Source organism: Emydura macquarii, unplaced genomic scaffold (assembly GCF_026122565.2).
Source record: "Emydura macquarii macquarii isolate MOO-44397 ecotype Brisbane River unplaced genomic scaffold, CSIRO-AGI_Emac_v2 contig_3348, whole genome shotgun sequence".
Classification (NCBI taxonomy): Eukaryota; Metazoa; Chordata; order Testudines; family Chelidae; genus Emydura; species Emydura macquarii.
The window spans coordinates 5,615,599-5,639,756 of NW_027133485.1; the positions used below are offsets into that span (position 1 = coordinate 5,615,599).

Below are 24,158 nucleotides of genomic sequence, written 5' to 3' on the forward strand. Positions count from 1 at the left end.
CAGTATCTGAGCTTTGTGGGGGGTGCAGTGTTTTATAGCCTCAAACCTACAAATGACTCTTTTTGCATGTCCTTATGTGGGAAGGTTTGACTAGTACCATCATTTTTGTTTCAACTTAAAAACACTTATCGAAATAGAATTTTAAAATCCATTATTTGTTTTCTGAAAGTGTTTATGCAGTTGTTAGGTTACAAAACAAAACTTTGGAACAGGAATATCTTGTATATAGGCAGTTCACATAACCAGCATCTGAGGTATTAGTAAAAGAGTGGGTACCAGTCTACGCTTGCTGGCACCGCTGCTGGGACCGATAAATTAAAGCCTTTGGTGCTGCACAGCAAGAGACCACAGGACAAGACAATCCTAAACATGCATTCCAAGTCCTCAGTGGCTGACCAATATTACAAACTCAAGGTCAAATTGAAAGCACACAAGGTTGCTAATGTGGCAGGACACTAAACTGGCATTACAATTAATTTGGTAAAACCAGGTTTACTGAAACTACCTCTCAGAGGCAATGCAAACGACTAGTCTTGATTAGTGCACTGAACCCAGCAATAGCTCTGCAAAGAAAATACTGCACTGGTCCACAAACAATATATTCCAGCCCCTGCCCCCCAAATCATCACATTTTCCCCACCCTGTAAATTATGGCCTGCTGACAATGTGTGCACATTAGGCATTGTTGGTGTCTAACCAGCAATTCTCTCTCAGAAAGAGCCTAGTAAAGAAAAAAGAACAAGGCAATCCGTGATTAAACAACTGTACGAGGGCCAGTCTGGGAAAATACCCATACTAGGCATTTCTTCAGAAGAGCAAACTGCATATATACTATCTGAGCCTCACACGCAGTACAAATGAGACACTTCAAGTCCTGGTTTATTATGTTCAAAGAGGCAGAGATCATCTGGACAATTACCACAAACAGCCTTTCTGTTTCTTAGGAAAGGGGAATTAAAAACTCCCTGCCTGGAATCTCCTTTAGTTGACTAGGACACTTCTGGATTATGGATGTCTGAATCTTCCTCCACCAAAATATAATTTTTCTACCCAAGTAGCAGAAAGTTAACTTCTCAGCCAAATTCTTTGGAGAAGTATGATTTAGTTCACGCACGCGCACACACACCCCATTATTTTTAAAAATCCTACCTCCCACCAATTAGAAAAGTCCTTTAGCAAGTTCACCAAGTGTATTAGGCAGAGTCTTCAGTTACAGAAAACCACCAAAAACATCCTGTCATTTGCAAAGTCTAAACGTAGACACACAACACAATACACCACCGGATTTCTAGGAATGCCCCCAGTTGGGCTTAAGGCTGTCAGACTGCTCACCTACAGCAACAAAGGCTCCTCCTTATTTCTGTCTGCCAGCTCTCGGCAAGGAAAGGAAAGAAAATAACTCAATTAAAAAAAAAAAGGAAGTCCCAAAGGGAATTCTACATGCCAGAGCCTAACTATGAAGCACTGTCCCCGAACCAAGAAAACAGCTTCTACACAACCCAATGCTCTGCTGGTTTTCCTTAGACATAAACTTTACTTTATTTCATTTTTTTTTTTTTAAAAAAAAGTTAAAAATACAGAAGGTTCAGAAACTGATTTTCTCCTGGCAGATATTCAAACTGCAGCTTGAGGAGAAAACAATCCTTCACTGAAATGTTTCTTTTTAAAATTTTATTATTTTTTTTAAATCATCACCACCATTAGGACAGAGATTGAGGAGCATTGACTCCACCACTAATTTGATGACGTAGTTTGATTCCAGATTCACATTTCCAGGTGCCAAGAGTCCAGAAAACAGCCATGATAACTTCAGCCTTTGTTTAAGGTTTCTTTTACTGAACACAGCAGTGACCGTTGGTATCTTTGAAACGTAATCGCATCTTAGGTCGGTATTTCTCAAGGTAAAGCAGCTGTTTGGAATTGAAAGCTCCCCTCCTTTTCCTAAAATAAACAGAATGAAGGCATCATATCAATTGCAAAAGTACTGCTTTCAGTTATTGTGTATGTTTCAAAGTAGATAGCTGCTCACTGCACTGCAAAGTTTTTCCAGCCCCACATAGCTGCCACCCGGCATGCTTCACTATCCACTGCCTCCTGTAGGAAAGGAAATCTGGACTGGGACATGAAACTCAATCTATAGAGCTGAATTAGTCAAATCTATGGATTGTAAAAAGCTTTCCTCCCTCATCTTACTGAGCAGACTGCAGCATGCCTTTGAGTTGGGAGAGTTAGTTTCCTTGGAGTCCACTGCCTCGCCTACAAGCAAAAGTAGTTGTTGAATGACATAAGGATCATCCCAGCCTCCTCTTGAAGATTAATGTGTAGTATTAGCTAAGTGAAGACATGACAACCAAATACAAATATTTGAAGTGAGTTAAAGAGGGTAATTTAGCATAATAAGAAAGAGGTAAAGCAAGGAGTAGGGAGAGGAAATCAAGAAAGAAAACTCAGGAGGACCAAGTCAGTCCTCTTGACAGTGAAATGGTATTGGGAGGCAGCTGAAGACCTTAGGGTTTCAACAGCAACATGAAGCATGTTTTTGGCACATGGTGATATAGTATCTTCCTATCTGATGGGCTTCATTTCAAGATCTGGTGCTATTACAAAAACACCACACTTTGTGCACTCTCACTCAAGAACCACTTTCACTGTTTCCATGTTTGATGGCTGCCAACATTTCCTGAGTAGACTATGCCCTTTCCACACGACACCCTTAGGATTCCTGATCTTTGGGTTCACATGGTAGATTGATCATGCTGCTAGGGTATGTGGCCAAGCTAAATTTGTTTTTGGTTCATTAGTAATTTGTCAGCTTTCAACTCAAGCAGGAATTTTACTAACTGATCCTGTAAGTTCTTTTGTTAGCATTTTACTTTCACTCCAAATGCATTGGGTCACAAACCAGTGCTGTAATTCACACGCAAATGTAAAAGGTTGGCTCTTTTTCCCCCCCGTTCATCTCCACACCCAGAAGCGTGTAAGCCTTGGCATTAGTTATGCCCAGAACTGGCAGGGGACAGCTACTGGAGAAACTTCCAGCAGTTTAAGAACTGTATGTGCACATTGCTCTTAACTACACAAATGCGAAATTGCATATACAGACAAAAGAGGAGGGAATTGTGCTTGAGAGCTGGCTAGCTTTACTTACTGCCTTATAAACTGAACTGCATCCTCATACTTCATTCCACACTCAATGAGAGCCAGTGCAACCAGGACAGGGGCCCTACAAGGAGAAATCAGTATTTATTTTAACAGTCTAGAGAACCAGTATGCTGAACCCCTCAAAATAGATCACATTAATCTATAAACAGCTTAAGTATCCAGTCTTTAAATATTTTACTCCAGAAAGTCATTTGCCTGCAGTGTCTAATGTAAAATTCTGTTCAGCAGACAGCTCTGCTTCCAGCACCAAAATCAATAGCTTCTTCAGTGTCTGCCATGAAATAGTAATAATGGATTTTTATTCTTTACCTTTTCACTATAAAATAGTTTTGTACTCTAGTGGCCATAAATAAATTTGAGGCTCATCTTTGGTGCATTTAGCTTCTTGTTACAACACAGTTTTAATCCCATATAGACTAAAGAGATGCACTGGTTTTAAAATGACAACATTGACATTACATGTCTACACTGGGTGGCTCTGTCAGTGCCGCAGCAGCATCGATTGAGCAGGTCTGGTGAAGACATGCTCAATCAATTGCCACGTGCTTCTCCCATCTACTCCAGTACTCCACCACAATGAGAAGCGTAAACTGTCAACAGGAGAGCATCTCCCATCGACAGTGTAGTGAAGACAGCGCAGCTACTCGATGCAAGGTATGTCAACTTCAGTTATATTACTTATAACGTAACTTGTGTACCTTGCATTGATGGAACTGCACAGCGTAGACCAGCCTAATTCCTTTTGCTAGGTTATATGTGGGACTTAAGGGGCAATGGAATAAGATTTTCACCTGCAGGTCACGGTTCTGAAATCAGCCCAGCTGAGTAGGGAGCATGTGTGGATGGCTGTTCAGGGGTGCTATGTGAAGGGAGGTGATGCTCTCAAGTCCACTTTCTAGTGCTCAGTTCATATTACCAATAGCACAGGATTACAGCTAGCACCTTGGGGGCAGAGGAGAGGTCAAGGATTGAACTACTTGCCCTTACAGTTAATCAGGAACAAAACTGAGCAACTCTGGCTGGGCAGCTTGCACCATCATTGCTGTGTAGCACCTGGATAAACTCGACTTCAGTTTTCACTGCTGTCAGCCTGAAACCCTACAAAAGCACTAAATTCATTTTAAAAATGTAAGTAGCAGAACAGACATTTGAGGTTTCATTCCCAAGTGGCATAAGTGCAGTGCTTCCCAGGGCCTAAGCAAAATTTATGAGACGTTCTTCCTTTTCTTCCTACAAAAAAAGAACTCGAGGAAAACTAGAAAGGTCATTCTGTATGAATAAATCCTACAACTCAAGTATGTGATAACAGTTGGTGTCAAATGCCAGCACACTTTGACCTAATGCTGTGCAAGAAACGGGAGGGTTTTTAATCATTTAATTGAGCCACAATATGGGGTCATCTTCCACCCTGCTTTCCTCCTCTCCCAAAATCCTGATATAGAGATAAGACAAAGAAAGGAGTAACAAATCATGTTAATTGCCATGGTTTTGCATTACTCAGGTTTTGCCTACTTCAGCATTTCACCTCTCCCCTAAGGGAAGAAATGGATTTAAAAACCAAGTTAAGACCAGCCAACCCAATTTACATAACTTTTCTTGATTTTTCTTTATCCCACCTATTTAAGGACGTATATGGCCCCCCATCCCACCAAACGCATCTCAAATATTTATCTCTTCATTCCCAGCATATAGGACAAGCAGTGATTTGTTCACAGAATTTATTTATTTACATTTCTGAGAGTGGATGTTCTTTTATTTAGCTTTACCAATTAATTGAATAAATTAATTTTGTGTTTATTCACAGACATGATGACTCCTTCCCAAAGAAGGAGGAAATTGCATTTTGGATCACAAAAAAATCAATTAGCACACATGTAAGAGATACCTCTCTTTACCCACCACTAAAATCCAGCTACCTCTGGGGTGAAACAGGCCAACGTTTAAATAGCACACAGCACTAACGCACAACAATTTAGAGAAGAAAGTGAATAGCATATCTAGTTGAAAACAAAGGAGGAAATTTAGGGAGACAATATATAATTACTAAAATTGGATTACAGCCAGAAAGACACCTGGTTTATACCACCAGAAAATACCAGGGGGACCTCAGGCACAGTGGACCTTGGTTTTGGGTCTTTAATTTTAAATGACAGTCCAATATGTCCAAACCACTTTCCACAAGTTTATTTTAGATATTAATAACTGGGGCTTTTATAGGTTTATTAATGACCTCTTCAAAACTATCAGCTGTCCTAGTGATTGGATGCAATAGAAATCCACAAATCAGGAACAGTCTTGGAGCACTCCCTTTTCAGGCTTGGAGGGAAAGTGATGCTATCTATGTGTGGGGTGCAGTAAATGCGAGGTAGGAAAATAGAAAGGGAAGTGGCACACACATGACAATTTGCTTAGTTTCTGGTAACAAAGCAACATTGCAATCTCAAACATGTCCTAGGCTTAGGATGAATATGGAATCTGTAGCTCCTGTGGAAATAGATATCTGAATTATATGTTGGGGGTAGGAGATACACCCAAGAGTTAAGGGATTTCAAATAGCCACAGAACCATTATCTTGATTTACCAATTTGAGGAAAGGCAGTTTAGGGGCAGATGGAGCAAATGACAATTCACTGTGTCCAGTAACCACCAAAAAGGTGGTTTAGCCTGCTGTGTATTCATGTATTATTATTCCATCACTCACACTGCTATAGACAATGACCTCAGTACTTCCATGTGAATCCTTCTTTTCAAGTGTTTATAAATGGGGGGGAAAATTGCTCTGGTCTACCTTCGAATGTCTCTATCTAAAAGTTGTAAGAGTTTAAAAAACTAGTTTGGGACTTTTGTGCACTAATAAAAGAAAAAAGCTATCTTTCATCTAAGTGAAATTTTTGCCAATATTTAATCCCATTAACCAATGGCTTTCGTAGTCGGATTCTTTTTTGTTACCTTCCAACCATATATAAGGTGCTTATAGAATCTTAAACTCTCATTGTAGAATAGAAGGCACTCAGAACCCTGTAGCTGAGGCCCAGAGTAAACAATGTATTTGGCTAATATAGGTTTGCATACATAGATTAAGTTTGTCAAAATGCACAGAAGATTTTTAGCAGAGAGATGCAATGCATTTTTCACTGAGTAGATGCTCTAATTCCTCTGGCGTCATTATGATCTATCAGATCAACTACTGTGAACAAACAATCCAAGATGAAATAAAAGCTTTGAAACCGAGTTGCCATGTCACCCACCATTTTACAATTGCTGTAAACTTCTTTGATTGTGATTATATGAAATTGTTGATGTTACTTAAACATAAGGATTTTTTTGTAACTGAATAAGTGCCACTGTCTCCCAATATGAAATCTTCAACTAGTTTATGTATGTGCTAAACTGAATCCCTTACAAAACCAAGACAGCAAAACGCTTACCTTCCCAACCCTGCAACACAATGCACAGCAACACAGCATCTAGGCTCTTCACGAAATTTGGTTTTCAACAGGTTTAGCCAGTCATCAACTATTTGATTTGGGGGAGGCGCTCCATCATCAAATGGCCAGTCCTTTGGGGGAAGAAAATATTATAGCTAATCTTCATGCAGGGATTACACATTGATAGCGAATATAATCCACAATCAACAGCAAGTCTACTGGAGGGAGGGGATGGAGGGGGGCCGCACAGGATTTTATTCGTTCAACATCCAAATTCTATACTGTTGCTATTAAACGTGTCATTTCCTGGTTGCAAAGGATTCCAAATATGGATTAAATTATTCCATAATTAATATTCAACAAAATTAAAATGTGCTTAAACATTTTAAATTAAAAATTAAGTCACTAAAAATTAAACAGCTAATTTGATCCAGTGGTTCCCAACCCATGGCCCACAGGGTCTTTCAGAGTGGCCCGCGGCTCCCCTACCGCTAGCTGCAGAAGGGAGCCAGTGCCTAAGTACCCAGGTGGAGCGTATTGCCAGTGCAAGCTCCTTGCTGCAGCCAAGGGGATGGGAGATCAGCACTCCCTTCCCCCTGGCTGTAGCAGGGAGCTTGGCAAAGCGCTTCGCCTGGGTCCCTGGGTTCTGGGATCCCTGCTGGAGCCAGAGGGAGGGGAGCACTGATTTCCCGTCACCCTGGCTGCAGAAGGGAGCCACTGCCTAGGGACCCAAGTGGAGCACATGGTTTCCCTGCTGCAGCCAGGGGAACGGGAGAGCCTCCTCGCTGAACTCCTTCCCTCTGTCTGCAGTGGGGAGTGAGGGGGGCAGCTGGTGGAGACTGGTGGCCCTTCAGCGGTGTAAAAATTATATTTGTGGCCCTCGAGCCAAAAAGGTTGGGAACCACTGCACTACTCAGTTGTAGTATGGACTCTGGAAAACTTAAACAGCTGTCTTTAAAATATCATTGAAATTCTGTAATGAAACAAGAAAGAATAAATTATAATTAAATCTAATACTTAAAAGAGAATGAAGGCAATTATGTAGACTTTTGCCTTAAAGTTTACCATTGCAAAAATATCATTTGTATCATATATTCTGCAAGGAAGAATCTGAAGATATTGCTGAATAAAGATTTCACTGATCAGCTTGTCCAACTGCAATGCATGGCATCTGGTTAGGAAGAGGCATTCATACCTACCTAAGTACTATCCACAAACACATGCCTCTTACTCGTGAGCAAAATATAGTGCTTAAAAACAAATGAAAATTGAATAACTGAGCAGCATCTTTTTTTCCTCTTTATGGAAGATTGTCAAGAACGAATAGAACTGTCTGAATCACTCTGCACAATGTGAACATGGCTGTAAATCAGAACTGTATGCGAGATAATTTCCCAACCTTTTTTGCTTGTTCATTATTCCCTCTTGGAATCTATGCTCTCTGTTTAAAGTATTGGATGTCCTGAAATTACATTTCAAGACTAAGGTGGGCCCAAGTTTTATTCTCTTCTCAGAAATTAGAGTGAAAGGAGCCCAGGGCTAGAAGAACTATGGCTATCATGCAGTACCTTGAGGAACCTGACTTAATAATCTCCTCCATCAGGAGCCTAGAAAAGACATGCAGAAGCTCTGGAGAAGCACAAAGCTACTGGGCTCTTAATTCTGTAATGCAATTGTAACTAGCACTGACACTTCCTGGAGAGCCCATTAGACAGGATGGCATATCATCAGCATAGGAGCAGTCATCTGCTTATCAGTTCCAGGAATCACCCTCTAACACCACTGCAATTAAGATAGTCAGTATTTCTACTGTAAGAAAGTGCTGAAATCAGGCACTCAGGCCTAGTCTACACTTACTTTCAAATTTGGCGGCAGTCGACGGGAGTTACGCAAGCTATGCAGAGTAGCTTGCATAACTCCCGTCGACTTCGTAACTCCTCTTCTAGACGGTGTCTTCACTGCGCTACTCGAGGGAGTGGTTTTAACGCATTGATTTCTGGATCGATTGAGCAGGTCCTTCACTGATCATTCAATCGATCCAGAGAAATTGATCTGATGGCAACGAATTTGCCGCCATCAGTGAAGACGTATCCTTAATAGAGAAGGCCTCAACTCAAGAGCAACCTTAGTTGCAAGGGTACAAATCTGCCAGTGTTAGAGCTATGAAATTGAAAGCTTCATTTCTCACAAATAAATTCTGCAGGTGATTAGTCCAGAATATGGATGCAGGGCCTGACCATATGGGGTACTGAGCACTCAACATCTTTTCAAATTAACTTTTGTAGGAGTTTATACTCCACATTCAATATTTAATCCAAAAACACAAATTATTATCCATATTCATTTAGGACCAATGCTGTTCTCACGGTGCTCAGTGAATGACAAATTTCAATGACTTTCATGGAAACAGAATGACCCGCAACTTGATTCTGCCTGGTGAACCTGAATGTTTCAAAGAACAGAATTCAGCCTTAACTCTCTATGTCCGGTATTTGGAGTTCTCTGACGGTATTTACACATAACTATTTAAAACCACATTAAACTATAGTTTAACAAACTAGCATGAATCCCTAAGACAAAGATACTATTATCCATTCCAGCCTCCTAGTTCTCTGGTTTAATCTCTTTATTGCATACACTTGTTTACCAACACTCATAGTTCAAATGGAGAATTAGATGTAGCCTAATTCCCTGCTTTCTCACTATGCCATCTGTCAAGACAGGCTCACTAGCTGCCACATTTCACCCTCCGTCTTACTAGTGTATTACCTCGTCTTACTAGTGTATTACCTCGTATCATGAAAAAAAAACCTCAAACTTTGCTAAAATGCTCTGTTTCAGGAGTTTCACAGGGCTTTTGACCTCAAAAGTTTTAAATAACAGATGCTAATCTCTATCATACTGTGGTTTTAATCTTCGTTATTTTTGTAAACAAACATTAGCTTTAAATAGTGGTATGTGTCATTTTCTCAGCCAGCTGGTAACATAACACCATTTCTGAATGGTGACAGCAGCCTGTTTTGAGAGAGCTGTGGCTGTGGGTCATGCTGTGAATATTCAGGGTCACTCTGAAATGCCAAAACACCACCACAATGTATTAAGCGATGAAGACACTGGAATCATCTGGATCAAGTACGACATTAGCAGCAAATCTTCTCTGTCATCTCTTGTTTTCTGTTATCCTTGTCTGATATCTAGAGGACTTGTTCCCTCTGCTGTTTTGCATTCCTGCAACAATAGTATACTAGAAGCAGTTACACGCTGACTACAGAGAGAAGGCTAGTTATCAAGGACAAGTGTGGCAATCATGCAGGACCCAGGGTATGTAACTTAGAATTTGTAAGGCACTCAAATACTATGGTGCTCAAGACAATATGAGTTCCTAAATGGATATTCGATCATCATTCCAGAAGTAACTGACCTCTCTGCACCATAATTGACATTGACTCATTTTCCAGTTAGCGTGGTGTATGCACTTCACCTGTAAACAAGTCATTTTGATCAAAACACTGTCATTCCTATGGTTTTTTGTGACTATATATATATTTCAACAGAGATGTGGAGGTGGAGGAAAAGAAACTGCACTTCTGATAGAAGCAGGATTGCCCCTGAACAATGTGCTTTCCCAGCAGAGCAAACTGACTGCTATAATTCATTCACTTTGATGATGCTCTGGAAACACTATGGCTAACTGTAGTGCCAGAGCGGGGAGAATCATCCAGCAGAGAAATTTCAGGCTGCAGTGAGGCATGAAGCTCTGCACAACCTTGTGCTGAATTTAAAAAGAGTAGCAGTACTTATTTCTGAATAACTCTCTCTCACCCTTTTATTTTGAAGTCACAGATCATTTTAAGAGTAGGGTCAAGCAGAATAAAAAGGATCCCATAAATACAAGTTCTGCAGAGTTGTGGGGATTTTCCTCCAAATTTTCCATGGTCTCTAGCTGCAAAAATGAGAGGCAATAGAAGACTGACTACCTACAACTGTTAGACAAGGTGCAGCTTCTAGGATCATAGTGGAGAAAGAGACTGATGAGTCACTTCAGGTTTTTTATATTAAAAAGTCACGTCTGACACACCATAGCGATTCAGATGCATTGCCCCAGAAGCTAACAACTGCCTTCATCCCTATCTGGACACACAGCTAATGAAAAATTAACCTAGAGACACCAAGCAATACCAGATTTGTGCAAATCTAACCGTGAACAGCACAGATACAGAATTATACCTCCTGAATAAGGGAAGACAACAATAGCTACACTGCACTTAGAGCTGAGCCCACTAACATTCTATGGCCAGTTGGACCCCTCCTATTACCAGTGTTTTATGCTAGCATTGGTGTACAACATATAGGACACCTGGTTATAGTAATAATCAAAAACTTCACAGATGTATTTCACAAAGTTACAAGCAGTTTGCTGAATAAGCATATCTAAGGCCTGGTCTACACTGCAAGCGGCCATCAACAGGAGATATGCAAGCTATGCTATGTAGCTTACGTATCTCCTGTCAATTTACTGCGGCATCTCCACTGCGCTGTGCCGATGTGAAACGGCCCTCTGGTCGACGCAGCCTTATACTTTTCACAGGGGTGGATTTATGGCGTCGACCGGAGAGCACTTCTGGGATCGACTGAGTGGGTCTCCACTGCCCGCTCATTCGATCCCACTGCATCGATCCTTCAGAGCCAGCACAGCCCGGGCAGTGTAGACATACCCAAAGTGATCTCCCAATTGTTATACTAGTCACACAGTCCTGGGTCATCATCAGGCACAAACATGAATGCCAAACTGTGCTGGAACATCTGGTTCATATTTAATGATTTTTCAGTTCAGAAAGAATTTTAAAAGAAACTCACTAGAACTTGGATTCCTTCTTTTTCAACAGGAGCTTTATCATACGTGGCATCACAAACTCGAACCAAGGTTGTCACTCCATACTTCTTAAGCTCCTTTAAGAACAAGAAGAAGAAAAAATATGAAGTGTACTGCCAGAATGAGGAATTAGAGCATTTTCTCAACTTTAACAGTCAAATAAACATGCTACCCTGAATCAATGGCAGTGTACATGGAACTGCAGTTCCATGATGCACACTAAATAATCAAGGAGCAAGGATAACACCAAGAGTCTCATCCAGTTCTAAGATGGAAGGATGTGATCTTGACAGACAATTGGGCGGCCGGCGGGGGTGAGTGGAGTAGGGAATACCTCTATGTCAGTCTCATCTAGTGTGGGAGGTCAGAGCGGGAAAACTGCCTTATAGGTATGCATATATAACAGCAAAATTAAAATAGCTACTTATACCCTGCATGAAGATTATTTTTCTCTTTAAATAGAAGCATGAAGCAGTCTGTGTCAGGAAGTGCTGAGACATTTAGACAGGGAGGAAGAGAATACATACGGAACCATATTCTAGCTTCCTTATAATGCACTATAAGTAGCACATCATGGTAGATAAATAATCAGAAGATCAAACAAAAGCTTCCCCAATTCATTTTGAAAGCTCAAGCAGCATTTCCTCCTGTGCCTGTACTTGACTTGCTCTTCAAAAATTGTATTTATAAATTTTAACACCACATGCAATGTCCATCCCAGGCTACACGCCCCTGGACATGGTATTAGAAATATAATCCATAACAATAAAATGAAATCATCATCATATTAATGGGAGACTAAGGGTTTTAGTCCAAATTAACCATTAGTATCTGAGCTGCTTGCTAACAAAGAACATCTTCCTGAAAGGAGGGATCATGTTGATGTGAAAGCTCAGTGTCATACCACAGGACCTTACCAGAATGGAAGAGACCTATTAGATCAAGTCTTCCCCTTGCAAGGGCATGATATAGTCTCCCTAAAGGATTTATAAAATATGCCAGGGATTGCAACAAGATGGGATGTAGTGGTATGCTATACCAGCACTTCTCTAGCGCTGCCATCTGTTTCTGCAAAATTTAAGCTTCAGATTTTTAAAGCGTTTTTAATTACAGTAATTTGGGTATGACCTTGTGCACAGAGGAATTGGCTCCATTCATCTCAGTTGAGTCTAGAGACATAACATTTTTAAACTATCACTACTCCATTACCAGAAATAGTTAACTATTCTAGGATTGGAAGAGGAGTTTGAGGGGACCACTTTTTTTAAAAAAAAATTGAAGTTTGACCCCTCTATATTACAATTCATCTTAGTCAAAAGGCCAAAGAGGATAATCAACCACCAGAGATCCTTATTTAAAAGCCAGAAGATGAGCCAGTGGCTCTCTGGGGTTAGTGCATTGTATTATTTCATCAGACAACAAAGGTTACTTTCACTCAGTAATAGAGACAACATGCTCAGTCACCTGTCAAATTATGGGGATGGCAGAGCATAAGAGCTTGTCTACACCTGAAATGTTACAGCAGCTGAGCCACTGTAGTGCTTCAGTGTAGACACTATCTATACTGATGGGAGGGGTTCTCCCATTGGCATAGGTAATCCACCTCCCTGAGAGGCAGTGACTAGGTCAACGGAAGAATTCTTCTGTCAATCTAGTGCTGTCTACACAAACGGATTAGGTTGATTTAACCACGGTCAGGGCTTGGATTTTTCACACGCCTGAGCCATGTAGCTGGATCAACCTAACTTTTTAGTGTAGGCCAGGCCTAAGCGGAGTCACATTTATGGGCTCCAAAAGGAGTCCCATCCAGCCTGTCTCAGCCAAAAGATGCAGGACTTTGAAGAAAGGAAATCACCAAAGGCTTCCTCGTTACAAAGTCAGGAGAACTTTAAACAGTTTAATGAAACAAAGCACCTGACAATTTTTTTTTCATTGTAAAGGGTATTTTTGATGGCATCACGCATGGAAGATCTGGGAGATGTCTCTCTAGTGCTGCTGTAGAAATTTAAAAACACAAGGAATGGAAAAATATACTACTAAATGTGTCTACCTTACCTCTGTGAATTTGTTGAGGGTTGCATTGGTTGGGTTGTGAGTGATCAGGAAACGCATACTCTCATAGGTAATCTCCACTGGGGCTGGACGGTTCATAATGGCAAACAAAAAGTATATGTGGGGGCAAAAAAGAAATCAAAAACCCTTGAAACGTTTCACAGCAGAAAACATTAAAAAGACCACTAAAATGCCTGGGATTGATCAGAACTATCTTTATTGACTTGTTTTTCTTTAAGATTTTTCACTTCAAGAAAAGCAGGTTTGCTTTACAACCCACTTGAATTCAGTTTAGGCCTCAATAACTTCAGGTGATATCCTTCAGACGCCAAAAATTCTGACTACATGCAAGACTAGGCAGCCTGTACTACATTTAGGCACTGGTGAGGCAAAAAAAAAAATAAGGGCAGATCTTCTCTCCACTTTGTTTTCTTGATGCTTAGTTTTGCTCCAGTCAGTAAAAGGAATATGCTTCCAATATGCAGAAGATATCCCATATATTTGAGGGGACCACTGGGTCTGTAGTCTTCAAGGCAAAGTAATTATGGCACGTAGGACGCCCCCACACCCAGCTCACTTGTCAGCCAGGGTGTTGTGCTGGGCCTGGCAGAAATCTGCCCTGATGCTCAGAATCGCCATAAATGTGCGACGTATATTCCAACAGAAAACCTAAGAAGAATAAGAAAAATGTCATATTTAAAAGGGATTGTTGTTTCTGATTGTATAGTGCTATTCAATACAGTGCACCCAGAAACCTCAAAGTAATTAAAGCATTAATCTTTAAACAAACAAGCCTGCTTTTGAAAGTACTTTGATGTACACTAAAAACAACGAGTCCTGTAGCACCTTGTTTTTGCTGTATACAGACTAACACGGCTACCCCCTGGAACTTTTCACCATGAAAGGCACTGAGATACACTGAATCACATCTTTTATTGCAGTACCAAGATGCATTCCTTTATTATGTTCTATCTTTGATTAACAGATTTTGTAGCATAATTGTCATCTCATACACACTATTGTAAATGTTTAATTATGAGCTACATGAAAGCAGTAGACTTTCTCAGCAGCTAAACAATCTGTATGGAACAGCTTCCATATGAGGAGAGATTAAAAAGACAGACTGTTCTGCTTAGAAAAGAAACAACTAAGGGGGTGTGTATCATAGAGGTCTATAAAATCATGAATGTCGGGGAGAAAGTGAATAGGGAAGTGTTATCTACATCTTCACATAACACGAGACCCAGAGGTCACCCAACGAAATTAATAAGCAGGAGGTTTAAAACAAACATAAGGAAATACTTCCTCTCACAGTGCACAGACAATCCGTGGAACGCATTGCCATAGGATGCTGTGCAGGCCAAAAGTAGAATAGGGTTCAAAAAAGAATTAGATAAGTTCAAAAAGGATAGATGGCTATTAGCCAAGATGGGCAGGCCATACTAAATCAGACCAGTGGTCCGTCTAGTTTAGTATCCTGTCTTCCAACAGTGGCCAGTGCCAGATGCTTCAGTGGGAATGAACAGAACAAAGCAATTATTAAGTGATCCATCCCCGTCATCCAGTCCCAGCTTCATGCAGTCAGAAGCTTAGGGACACCCAGACCATTGGGTTGCATCCCTGCCATTCTTAATCTGTAAATCAGCCTACTACCTTTCATAAACTATATATGGAAGTTCCGTTGCAACACAAAATGGCTAGATAACAGAGTTTCACTTAGGAGACCATAACCTCCCTCAAGTAAATATGAATAGCACAAGGAGGAAGGAGAATAATAACAGCACAGCTAACATTTTGCAAAGCAGTGTACAGAACACACAACATAATGGAATACAGCAAAATTCTAATTCTGCTTTGCATCAGCATTGATCTTACCAAGGTTAGGACGTTCATCAGCTAAGGCTACGTCTACACTTAAACCGCTACAGCAGCACAGCTGCAGCGCTGCAACTGCGCCGCTGTAACGCTTCAGTGTAGACCAGGGGTGGGCAAACTTTTTGGCCTAAGGACCACATCTGCATACAGAAAGTGGGCCTTTGACTGCTCCTTCAGGACAACTATGGTGTCTTTTTTTTCCTGCTTGTTTTTAAGCAGAGAAAAGTCAGGTTGGAGCTTCTTTTCCTGGGGAATTTTAGCAAGACCTTTGGAGGAGTGTGATGACAGTAGGCTGAAATCTGAGCTGGAACAGCTACTACTCAGGTTTTGGCTTCCTCTGATATCACCATGACAGTCCAAGATTTTGCCAAGTCCTCCAGCAGAGAAAAAGGAAGTCAGTAACATATTCCTCATGTAAAAATGAAAAGAAGTTTTGAATAAAAATCTTCATTAACCAATCGTTGTACAAATGAGTAAAGAGCACCAAATTTTCACCCTTAAACACTGAATTCCGCTTTACCTACGGAGAGTAAGACAAACCTCACCTGCATGGTCTTATCCACTACCAATAACTTCAAACAAAATAGACCCTTATGCTAAAGAAAAAAAGATGCATAAAAATAAAAACACGTAAAGCTAAAGAAGTGTGTGACAGCAACTTCTTTTTTAAAGCAGCCGCCTTGCCCAATGGTGGAAAATATAAGAAATGCAAAACTGACATCTGACAGTCACTAGCCTAAACTTGAACTGAAACTGGCCCACACAATCAATTAAGAGAAAATCGTAAGTTTCCACCCATCCAAACTCTTAAGGTGCCTTTTGCTCTCAAAATTCTGAGGAGCCCTCATTTAACAAAAGTCAAATTAAATATTGAGACACTACCCTTTCTAACACCAAGTCAAAAATCAACTGCAGAACAGCAATTAGTTCCTTAAAGAGTTGCTTTCAAAGCCAAAAATACATTTTTAATTAGGTTGCCAGAGGCAAGACAGGGATGCTTTTAATCACCTTACCCAACCCTAACACAGTTTTTATTCTTAGTAAGTGATTGAAATTCAGATTTCTAGAATGAACCCTGGCATATTTATCAGTTTCATAATTACAGGATTACATTATAAATTCTCTCCCCAGAAGGAAGAATTCCAACTAATACATCACAGTTAAGTCCTTGCACCTGTCAATTCATGCAAACTAGTCACAAATTTATCTTGTGCACATTTCAAGAATTCAAAGCAAACAGATTAGTTGTGTTGTCTTACAGTCTGCTACAGCTCTGATGTACTTAGTAAAAAAATTACTGAAGTCATGGCATATGCATGTTTTCAGCACCTATAAACTCTTGGGCAAGAGCACAGTGTCCCTTTCAGGCAGAAACAGTGTTTTCCCACTTAGAGAGTCAACTGACATTTTTTAGACAGTGGCCTGAAGAAAACCGTTATATCAAAAAGGACAATTACAAAGCTAACTTCCTTACTTCTGAGGACCTGATAAAGCTGTTTAAAGAGATGGGACAGTTCAGCAGTTTGATCATGCAATACATGAGAGGAGAGTTCCCAGCATCCTGACAGCACTATGGAATCACAACAGCCTCTGGTGGAGAGAACACTTCTATTGTTCTAAAACTACCCGCATTCTGACATTCTTCAAACAACTGACTTGTCTGAAACGAAGGGGCCTCCTCCAACTCTATTCAACAATAGTGGGAGTTGCAGCAACATATGGCCACTGAGGTTACACTTCTCCTCATTTAACAACAAATCAAACAGTTACTCTCTACCCCAAGTACCTTTTTCCAGGATAAGAGAAACATCAACAAAGTTTGATGTCTTTATTACAGTACACAAAGGAGACAATATATCTCATGAATTAAGCGTGGGACAGAGTCAGAAACTCAAGAGTCCTATTAATGGCTCTACAACAGCTCCCTGGGTGGCCTTGAGCAAGTTACTTAGGCCATGTCTACACTACAAGCGCTACAGTGGCACAGCGACAGTGCTGTAACATCATAGAGTATATGCTTCCCACAGCGACAGAAGGGGTTTGTCCATTGCTGTAGGTAATTCATCTCCCCGAGCAACGGTAAGCTAGGCTGACAGAAGAATTCTTCCATCAACCTAGATGCATCTACTTGGGAGGATTTTTCACACCCCTGAGCACTGTAACTGTGTCAACCTAACTTTTAAGCATAAACAAGGCCTTATTCTCAGTATCTCAATTCATCATCTGTAAAATGGAGATAATAATCCTATAATACTCCCATGGGGGAAGTAATTGTGTGTTTAGTTAATGTCTAAAGAATTATTTGAAGATGTGAAGATTTGTATTTAATGTCTGAAGAATGATTTAAGGATGTGAAATGCTATAAGTGTGAAATATATGAACATTTTGAGAAAGTATATTGCATGCCAAGTTAAATAAGCATCTCAAGACGAATTGATTGTCTATATGAACATTTGCCCTCAAACTATTAAATACCATAAGGTAAGGGAATAATTTATATCAATGAGATAACTCTTTTAAAAAAAATAAAATAAAAAAGTTATGGAAATTAGGCTAGGAAAACTCTATTATCCATCACGCCAGGTCAAAAAGCCCCTAAATCCAGACAGCCAATTTAAATGTCTTCTACTCTGCCAGTCAAGGTACCAACAAGCACTTAATCCTGGGAGCACTGACTGGCCATCATGATTTATCAGAATGAAATGCCTTCAACCTCAATGAATGCCACAAAATGAAAAATTCTCAGACAGTTTTGATTCCCAGTTTCTGTACTTCAGAAAGTGGGAAAATGAAAGTAGATTGCTACCAAAATATTGCAACTACATTGTCTTCTTATGGATAATTTCATTAAGCATTATGTGACAGAGGCAAGACGACATCTAAAATCTCAGCACTACAGTAAGCTGTGACTGGTCTGTTACAAACCAGAGTAGGCCTCACATTGACATGATTAATTTTGCTATTTAGACCCCCTTATAATAGCCTCATAGCACTTGATATGGACTAAAAAGGCATTTTTATTAGCTAAAATATATGCAGAAATAATGTACAACTTGCAAGAGTTATGCATAAAAACGAACAGTTGGAAGAAGATCCCTATATTAGCTTCTAAAGTTTCATTTAAAAAAAATCCTACATCATTGTCACTTATTTTTTAGATTAACCAAAAACAGTCAAATGATTCCTGACTTGACAGACAGAAGGCAATGTTAAATGTTTGAACTTTAAGTATAAAATCAAACTTAAGTGTCATTGCCAGATACTACCTACTTTACCTAAATCAAGTCCTTCAATTGTGCGAAATCAGTTAAACTTCTGCATTTATCCTGCACAAGTTCAGCCAAACAGTCCTCTCAACAAGCAAGTATCAACAATCGTTAGGGGCTCCCTGGCTTTACTACCCCTTCCAAAACCTACATTTACAAGTGTTTCCCTTGCTACATCAGGGCAGTTAAACAGATTGTAACAGCTGCAGCTTCCCAGGACTGCAAGATACAAATACTTTGAGAAAGGTTACTTGGATCACCTTTCAAAATAGCTTCATGCACAGGATGCAAAGCAAAACCTACTAATTTGCCAGTCTGTATTAAAAGAATACATTCAGTATTTGTGAGAAACTGGATTGCAAGGTGCTGTTATCTTAACTCATTTTGTTCTTAGTTGAATTCTACATTTGATATTTTTTTAATGAAGTTGCTTAATAGTCACGAATTGCAGAACTTGCTCTCTGTCCAGCCCTCTCATAAAAATCTTAATTCCTGTGTTTTATACCTACATACCTGCAAAAAGTGACATGGAGTTTTGTTTTGGGGTTTTTGGGGGGAAAGGAGGAGAGGCACTACAAGACTTGTGTCCTAGAAAAATTGCAATTCTCATTTATACTGTGGCCTAACTAGACTTCCGTTGTCATTTCAATTGACTGCATTACACTTCACTTCCTGTCCCCATGTAGCACTGCTACATTCCACCCAACGTGTGGTGGAAGTGAGAATGTTAATACTACATGGGTTGTATGCAGTGTAGTTGTAGCCATGTCGGTCCCAGGAAAGAGCTCTGTCTGCCTTGAAAGCTTGTCTCTCTCACCAACAGAAGTTGGTCCAATAAAAGATATTACCTCACCTACCTTGTCACTGTAATATTACACAGACACATTCTGAACTGCCTTGAGGGTTCTGCTGGATTCAAAGGTGCTTTGTAAGCAACAGATTTTATCCGGATTCTAAGAGTTCTCCAATCTAGACATGTTTAACGCAAATGGACAAACATGCAGCATACTACTAAGAACTGAATTCTATGACAATTTTTTTCTAAAATATGCTGTCTCACTGTATAGAGAACAGAATACTAGTTCTATAGTTTCTTGGAAATAATTCGTAATCTCTAAAGGAAGCTTGTTCGTAATGACGTGTGCCAAGAGAGGGGTGAGGTCAAGAAATTCAACTGTTCCTCGCTACCCACCCACCTCTGAGTTCCCTACTAATTTGCTGACAAGTTCTGCTGGTGACTCACTCATTTCCTTTTGCACGAGCAAGTCACTCTGTTCTAAACCGTAAAACAAGGCAGGTTTACCTCAGTTTTCTGCTTGTTAAGAAAAACATATCAAATATTCGGTCTAAGGAGTCAATTTAGCAAGAGAAAATAAAAGCAGTCTGGTGTTTTTCACAAGACAACCCTCTTTCCAATCTGGCACTAATCATGCATCAAAACTTCAGTGAAGATCGGGAGAAAACACTTACCTTTCCTAAATTTGAGTGAAGTCAAACAACTAATATAACCAATACCACAGACACTGTTTAACACAAGAAAAAGGAAACATTTCTGTAACCTAGTTCAGCAGTGGGAAATGATACGCCATTTGGGTTTCCAATGATAGTTTACTGAGTATGTGCTTTTTGCCACAGTTTCTATTTTCTGAGAGGCAGAAGAAGCTCTGAAACTGGGAATACTGTTTTAATTTTTTTGTTTGTTTTTAACAATCCTCATGTCTAAAACCAGCTCAGAGGAGCCATATTTGAACATTGTTTAAGTACAGTTCCCAGACAACTCTATCTGGGCTCCTAAAAGTGAAAACACCTTCAAAATATTCAACAACAATGGGCCCACCTAATGAAGGGTGATGAACTTAAAAGCTGCTATGTCCAAAATATAGAACTGTGTTTAAATTGCAAATAAATTGTTTTAAATGACCTTAAACGACATTTGACAGTCTTCTTATATCAAAGTGAGGTTTGTGTAGTTTTAACAGCCCATTCCAAAATAAGGATGCTGAGTTGTATGAAATTTTTTGCATCCAGTGCCATATTTCGGAAAGGCAGGAGCTATATATATTAAATTCCTTGACAACACAAACCAAATATTTTTCTTAAGATTCAAAATAACAACTCAAATGAGAAATACTAACCCATCAAACAGGAAGCAAGCACAGTGGTGTTTTCACAGAATTAAAGCAAAAAAGGGTAAAGATAGTGTTCAGTAAATAAAGTTAGAGCAGGAAAACTCAATTCTTTGTTCTTTACTCATCTCATTTTAGCTTGTCTACACTTGAAACACCGCTGAAGCACTTCAATATAGACACTACCTATGCCGAAGGGAAGGGTTCGCCTGTTGGCATGGGTAATCCACCTCCCCCATCTACACCCAAAGGTTAGGTCAGCTTAACTACATTGCTCTGGGTGTGGATTTTTCACATCCCTGAGCGAAGTAGCCGGGTTGACCTAATTTTTTAAGCATAGACTAAAGTATGGTATGATTTTACCAAGTCTCTACTGGGAAATTGAGGACGCATAGTGGAAAGTTAACTGCCAAGAGCACGCACACCAAGAGCCATGTTCAATATCCATTGAAATTTATAAGTAAATATAAGTTGAGTTTTTAATAAACAATTGTTAAAATTCAGAGAGAGGAGCAACAACAATGCTTTCAGGCATAGCCAGACTTTCTGTACGAGACACCTAAAAGAATGACTTAGAGTAGAAAGGATGGAAACAAGAGAACATGACAAAGGTATACAAAACAATGACCAGAGAGAGTAAGCCAATACTTCCACTAATGTACACACTCATAAATCACAGAGACACCGGTGAAACTGAGAGGGCAACAAATGTAATACTGATAAAAGGAAACTTTTTTTTTTTTTAAACACCCAACACAATTAACCTATGGAGCTCACTGCCACAAGAGGATATGAAATGGATGCCTATGCTTAAGAATAGGCTTAGACATTTAATATTAGAGAAGATTAAAATTAGAATATATATAAACAGTCATGTTTCAGGTCTTAAATCATCCACTAACTGATAGGGATAAGAAAAAGTTCCTCTATGGCTACAGTATTTAAAATGGTCTATTATGAGGCTCCTTACACCCCATCTGAAGTATCTGGTATTAGCCACTTTCAGTCAGGATACTAGCCTAGATGGATCTCTGGTCTTACCGAGCATGGCAACTCCTGTGTGTTTAAAATGGTAGTTACCTTAACCCTGAATCTCCAACCTTAAGATGCTGCACTTTCAGTGTTCAAACAGTAAGTAATATTTACATGAAGATATTATGCACTTTCTTCAACTCTTTAACAAGTGAATAAGGTACCAGACTAATCTAATTGTAGTAGGCAATACATAACAAAAAAAGCTGATTCACTAGTTTAGCATGTCTTACAGCTGACAAAGTGCTTCCCCCTCAAAAACAATCATCAAAAAGTGCCACATTAAAGTTTGCAGAAACCATCTGATGCTTAAAAAAAGGTATAGTGCCTGATGAATCATTTTGCTCATCTACAGACTCTCTCATTTAAGCCCATAAAAAAATTCACCTTTACATGAGCAATCTACAATACCAGTTCTCTCTAGATAGAGTCTCCAGAACTGTACTTTAGTAAGTCCTCTCCCACAGGCCTTACAATAGTTAGCCAACGCAGCATTCCACAAACAGGGCAAAGTACAGAGGCTAGAGCCGTGAGACAGACCGAGACAGACTACAGAAAACATACATTCCACTTTCTAAACTGAAAAACTGACACAACCAGAGGTAATTAACATTTACGAAGTTGACCTATTTCTATTAGAGGCACACAGAAAAGTCACAGCCAATGCCATGTCTCATTAAAAGACATGCACATCAGACGTTTCTAGTCCTAACTCTTGTCAAAGTCTATAAAATAGTTCCAGAGGGGTAGCCGGGTTAGTCGGTACACAGCAAAAACAAGGAGAGTTCTGTGGCACTTTAAAGACTAACACATTTAATATTTGCAGACATAAGCTTTCGAGAGACTTCAGCTCTCTTCTTCAGATGCAGCAATACAGAAAATCGGTAACAGAGGCATCTTATGGATAGTTTCTTCCCATCGGTTGGGCTTATAGAAGTCAAACATTTCTATACTTTGAGTCACACCGGCTTCGCTTCGCTTCCCTTCCCCCCCACCCCGCATTCTGAGTCAGACCCTGGGCTGTTCATTCAGGGGTGCACAATCCATTTTCACAGGAGCTTTTGTAAGAAATCACCCAGCTTCCCACCTCCCACGGAGAATGCCCCGAGAGAAAAGGCAGCGGGTGACTAATGGCGCTAACGAGCCGCAGAAGAAGTCTCCAGCACAACCCAGCGAGGCCAAGGAGCGACCCGCCCAGCGACCCCAGCTCAGGGCCGAAGCCAAGCCACGGTCTATCTTCCAGCCCCCCCACCCTACCCTACCCTACCTCCACCCCCCGGGCCCGGCCGGCCGGCCTCCCCTCCCCCCCCGGGCCCATGCGGGCCGTGCGACCCGCAGCCTCCCCCACCGCGCGGCAGCCGAAAGTGCCCAGCGCCCCACAACCAGCCAGCCGGATTCTGCCCCCCACGTCACCAGCCCCCCTCCCCCACTCAGGCACCGACCTCTGCCCCACACTGCTCAGAGCCCTGCCCTTAGCCGCCCGCCCGCCCTCGGCTCGGGACCCGGCGCCTCAACTCCCACGGGCCGCACAAACGCGGAGAGCGGGCCTGCCCCCCGCCAGCCCTGCCTCTCCCCGGCGCCGGCCCAGGGCGGCCCCACGGCTCCTCCTCACCTGAGGGCGCCCCCTCCCCGCCCTGCGGCCCGACCCGGCCCCGGCTCCTCACCCTGGGCATTGAGCGCGGCTATGTCCGTCCGAGCGGGCCCGGCGCCTCCCACAGCGGGCGGGGAGGGGGCGAGGCGGCGGCGGAGGGGGAATGACGAACGAGCCCCGCCGGCTGGAGCCGCACAGACCGTGAGCGAGGCGAGCCCGCCGCCTCGTCTGCCCGCGGGAAACAGCTCCGCCTCGGCCAGAGACAGGCCACCCCACCCCCCCGCGCAGCGCCGCGCGATGGCATGGCCTGCCGCGCACGCTCCCCCATCAGCATTGGTATGGTCCACCCCCCAAACCGTTGGTATAGTCCGCCCACCCCCGAATCCAGCATTGGTATAACCCACAGTCACTTCCCATCATCACGCCTCCTACCCGCAACCAGCCAGGATGTGGCCGCTCATACCTTCTAATCAGCATTGGTGCCGTTCATGCCTGCCCCTCCCCCCCCAACTGGCATTGGTATGGTTGCCCTCCCCGTAAACGCATTGGTATATTCCATCCCCAAAAAATATATATAGCATTAGTATAACCCATCCGTTGGTATAGCCAATGCCGGCCATTTCCCCTCTCCCTGTATTAGCATGAACTATCCCCCCCCCCCCAGTCAGCATTGGCTTGGTCCATTCCCCCCTCACCCCACTAGAATTACAATCAGTATTGGAATGACCCATTTCCCCCCAAAATATCATTGGC

The 24,158-nt window shown here is 41.3% G+C and overlaps 1 protein-coding gene across 2 annotated transcripts; it reads right to left on the reverse strand.

Moving 5' to 3' along the window:
* Window positions 1-1,506: 1,506 nt before the first annotated feature.
* On the reverse strand, window positions 1,507-23,661 carry PTP4A2 (protein tyrosine phosphatase 4A2). Of its 2 annotated transcripts, none has more exons than XM_067533921.1 (6): window positions 23,479-23,661; window positions 13,519-14,184; window positions 11,448-11,540; window positions 6,591-6,721; window positions 3,149-3,223; window positions 1,507-1,941 (listed from the first exon to the last, which is right to left on the reverse strand). In XM_067533921.1, the coding sequence occupies exons 2-6, from the start codon at window positions 13,612-13,614 to the stop codon at window positions 1,833-1,835; spliced, it is 504 nt and encodes a 167-aa protein (XP_067390022.1). In that variant the 5' UTR covers window positions 13,615-14,184; window positions 23,479-23,661; the 3' UTR covers window positions 1,507-1,832. The 2 variants fall into 2 exon arrangements, with proteins under 2 accessions (XP_067390022.1, XP_067390023.1); XM_067533922.1 differs by lacking the exon at window positions 23,479-23,661 and adding an exon at window positions 23,427-23,450.
* Window positions 23,662-24,158: the final 497 nt, after the last annotated feature.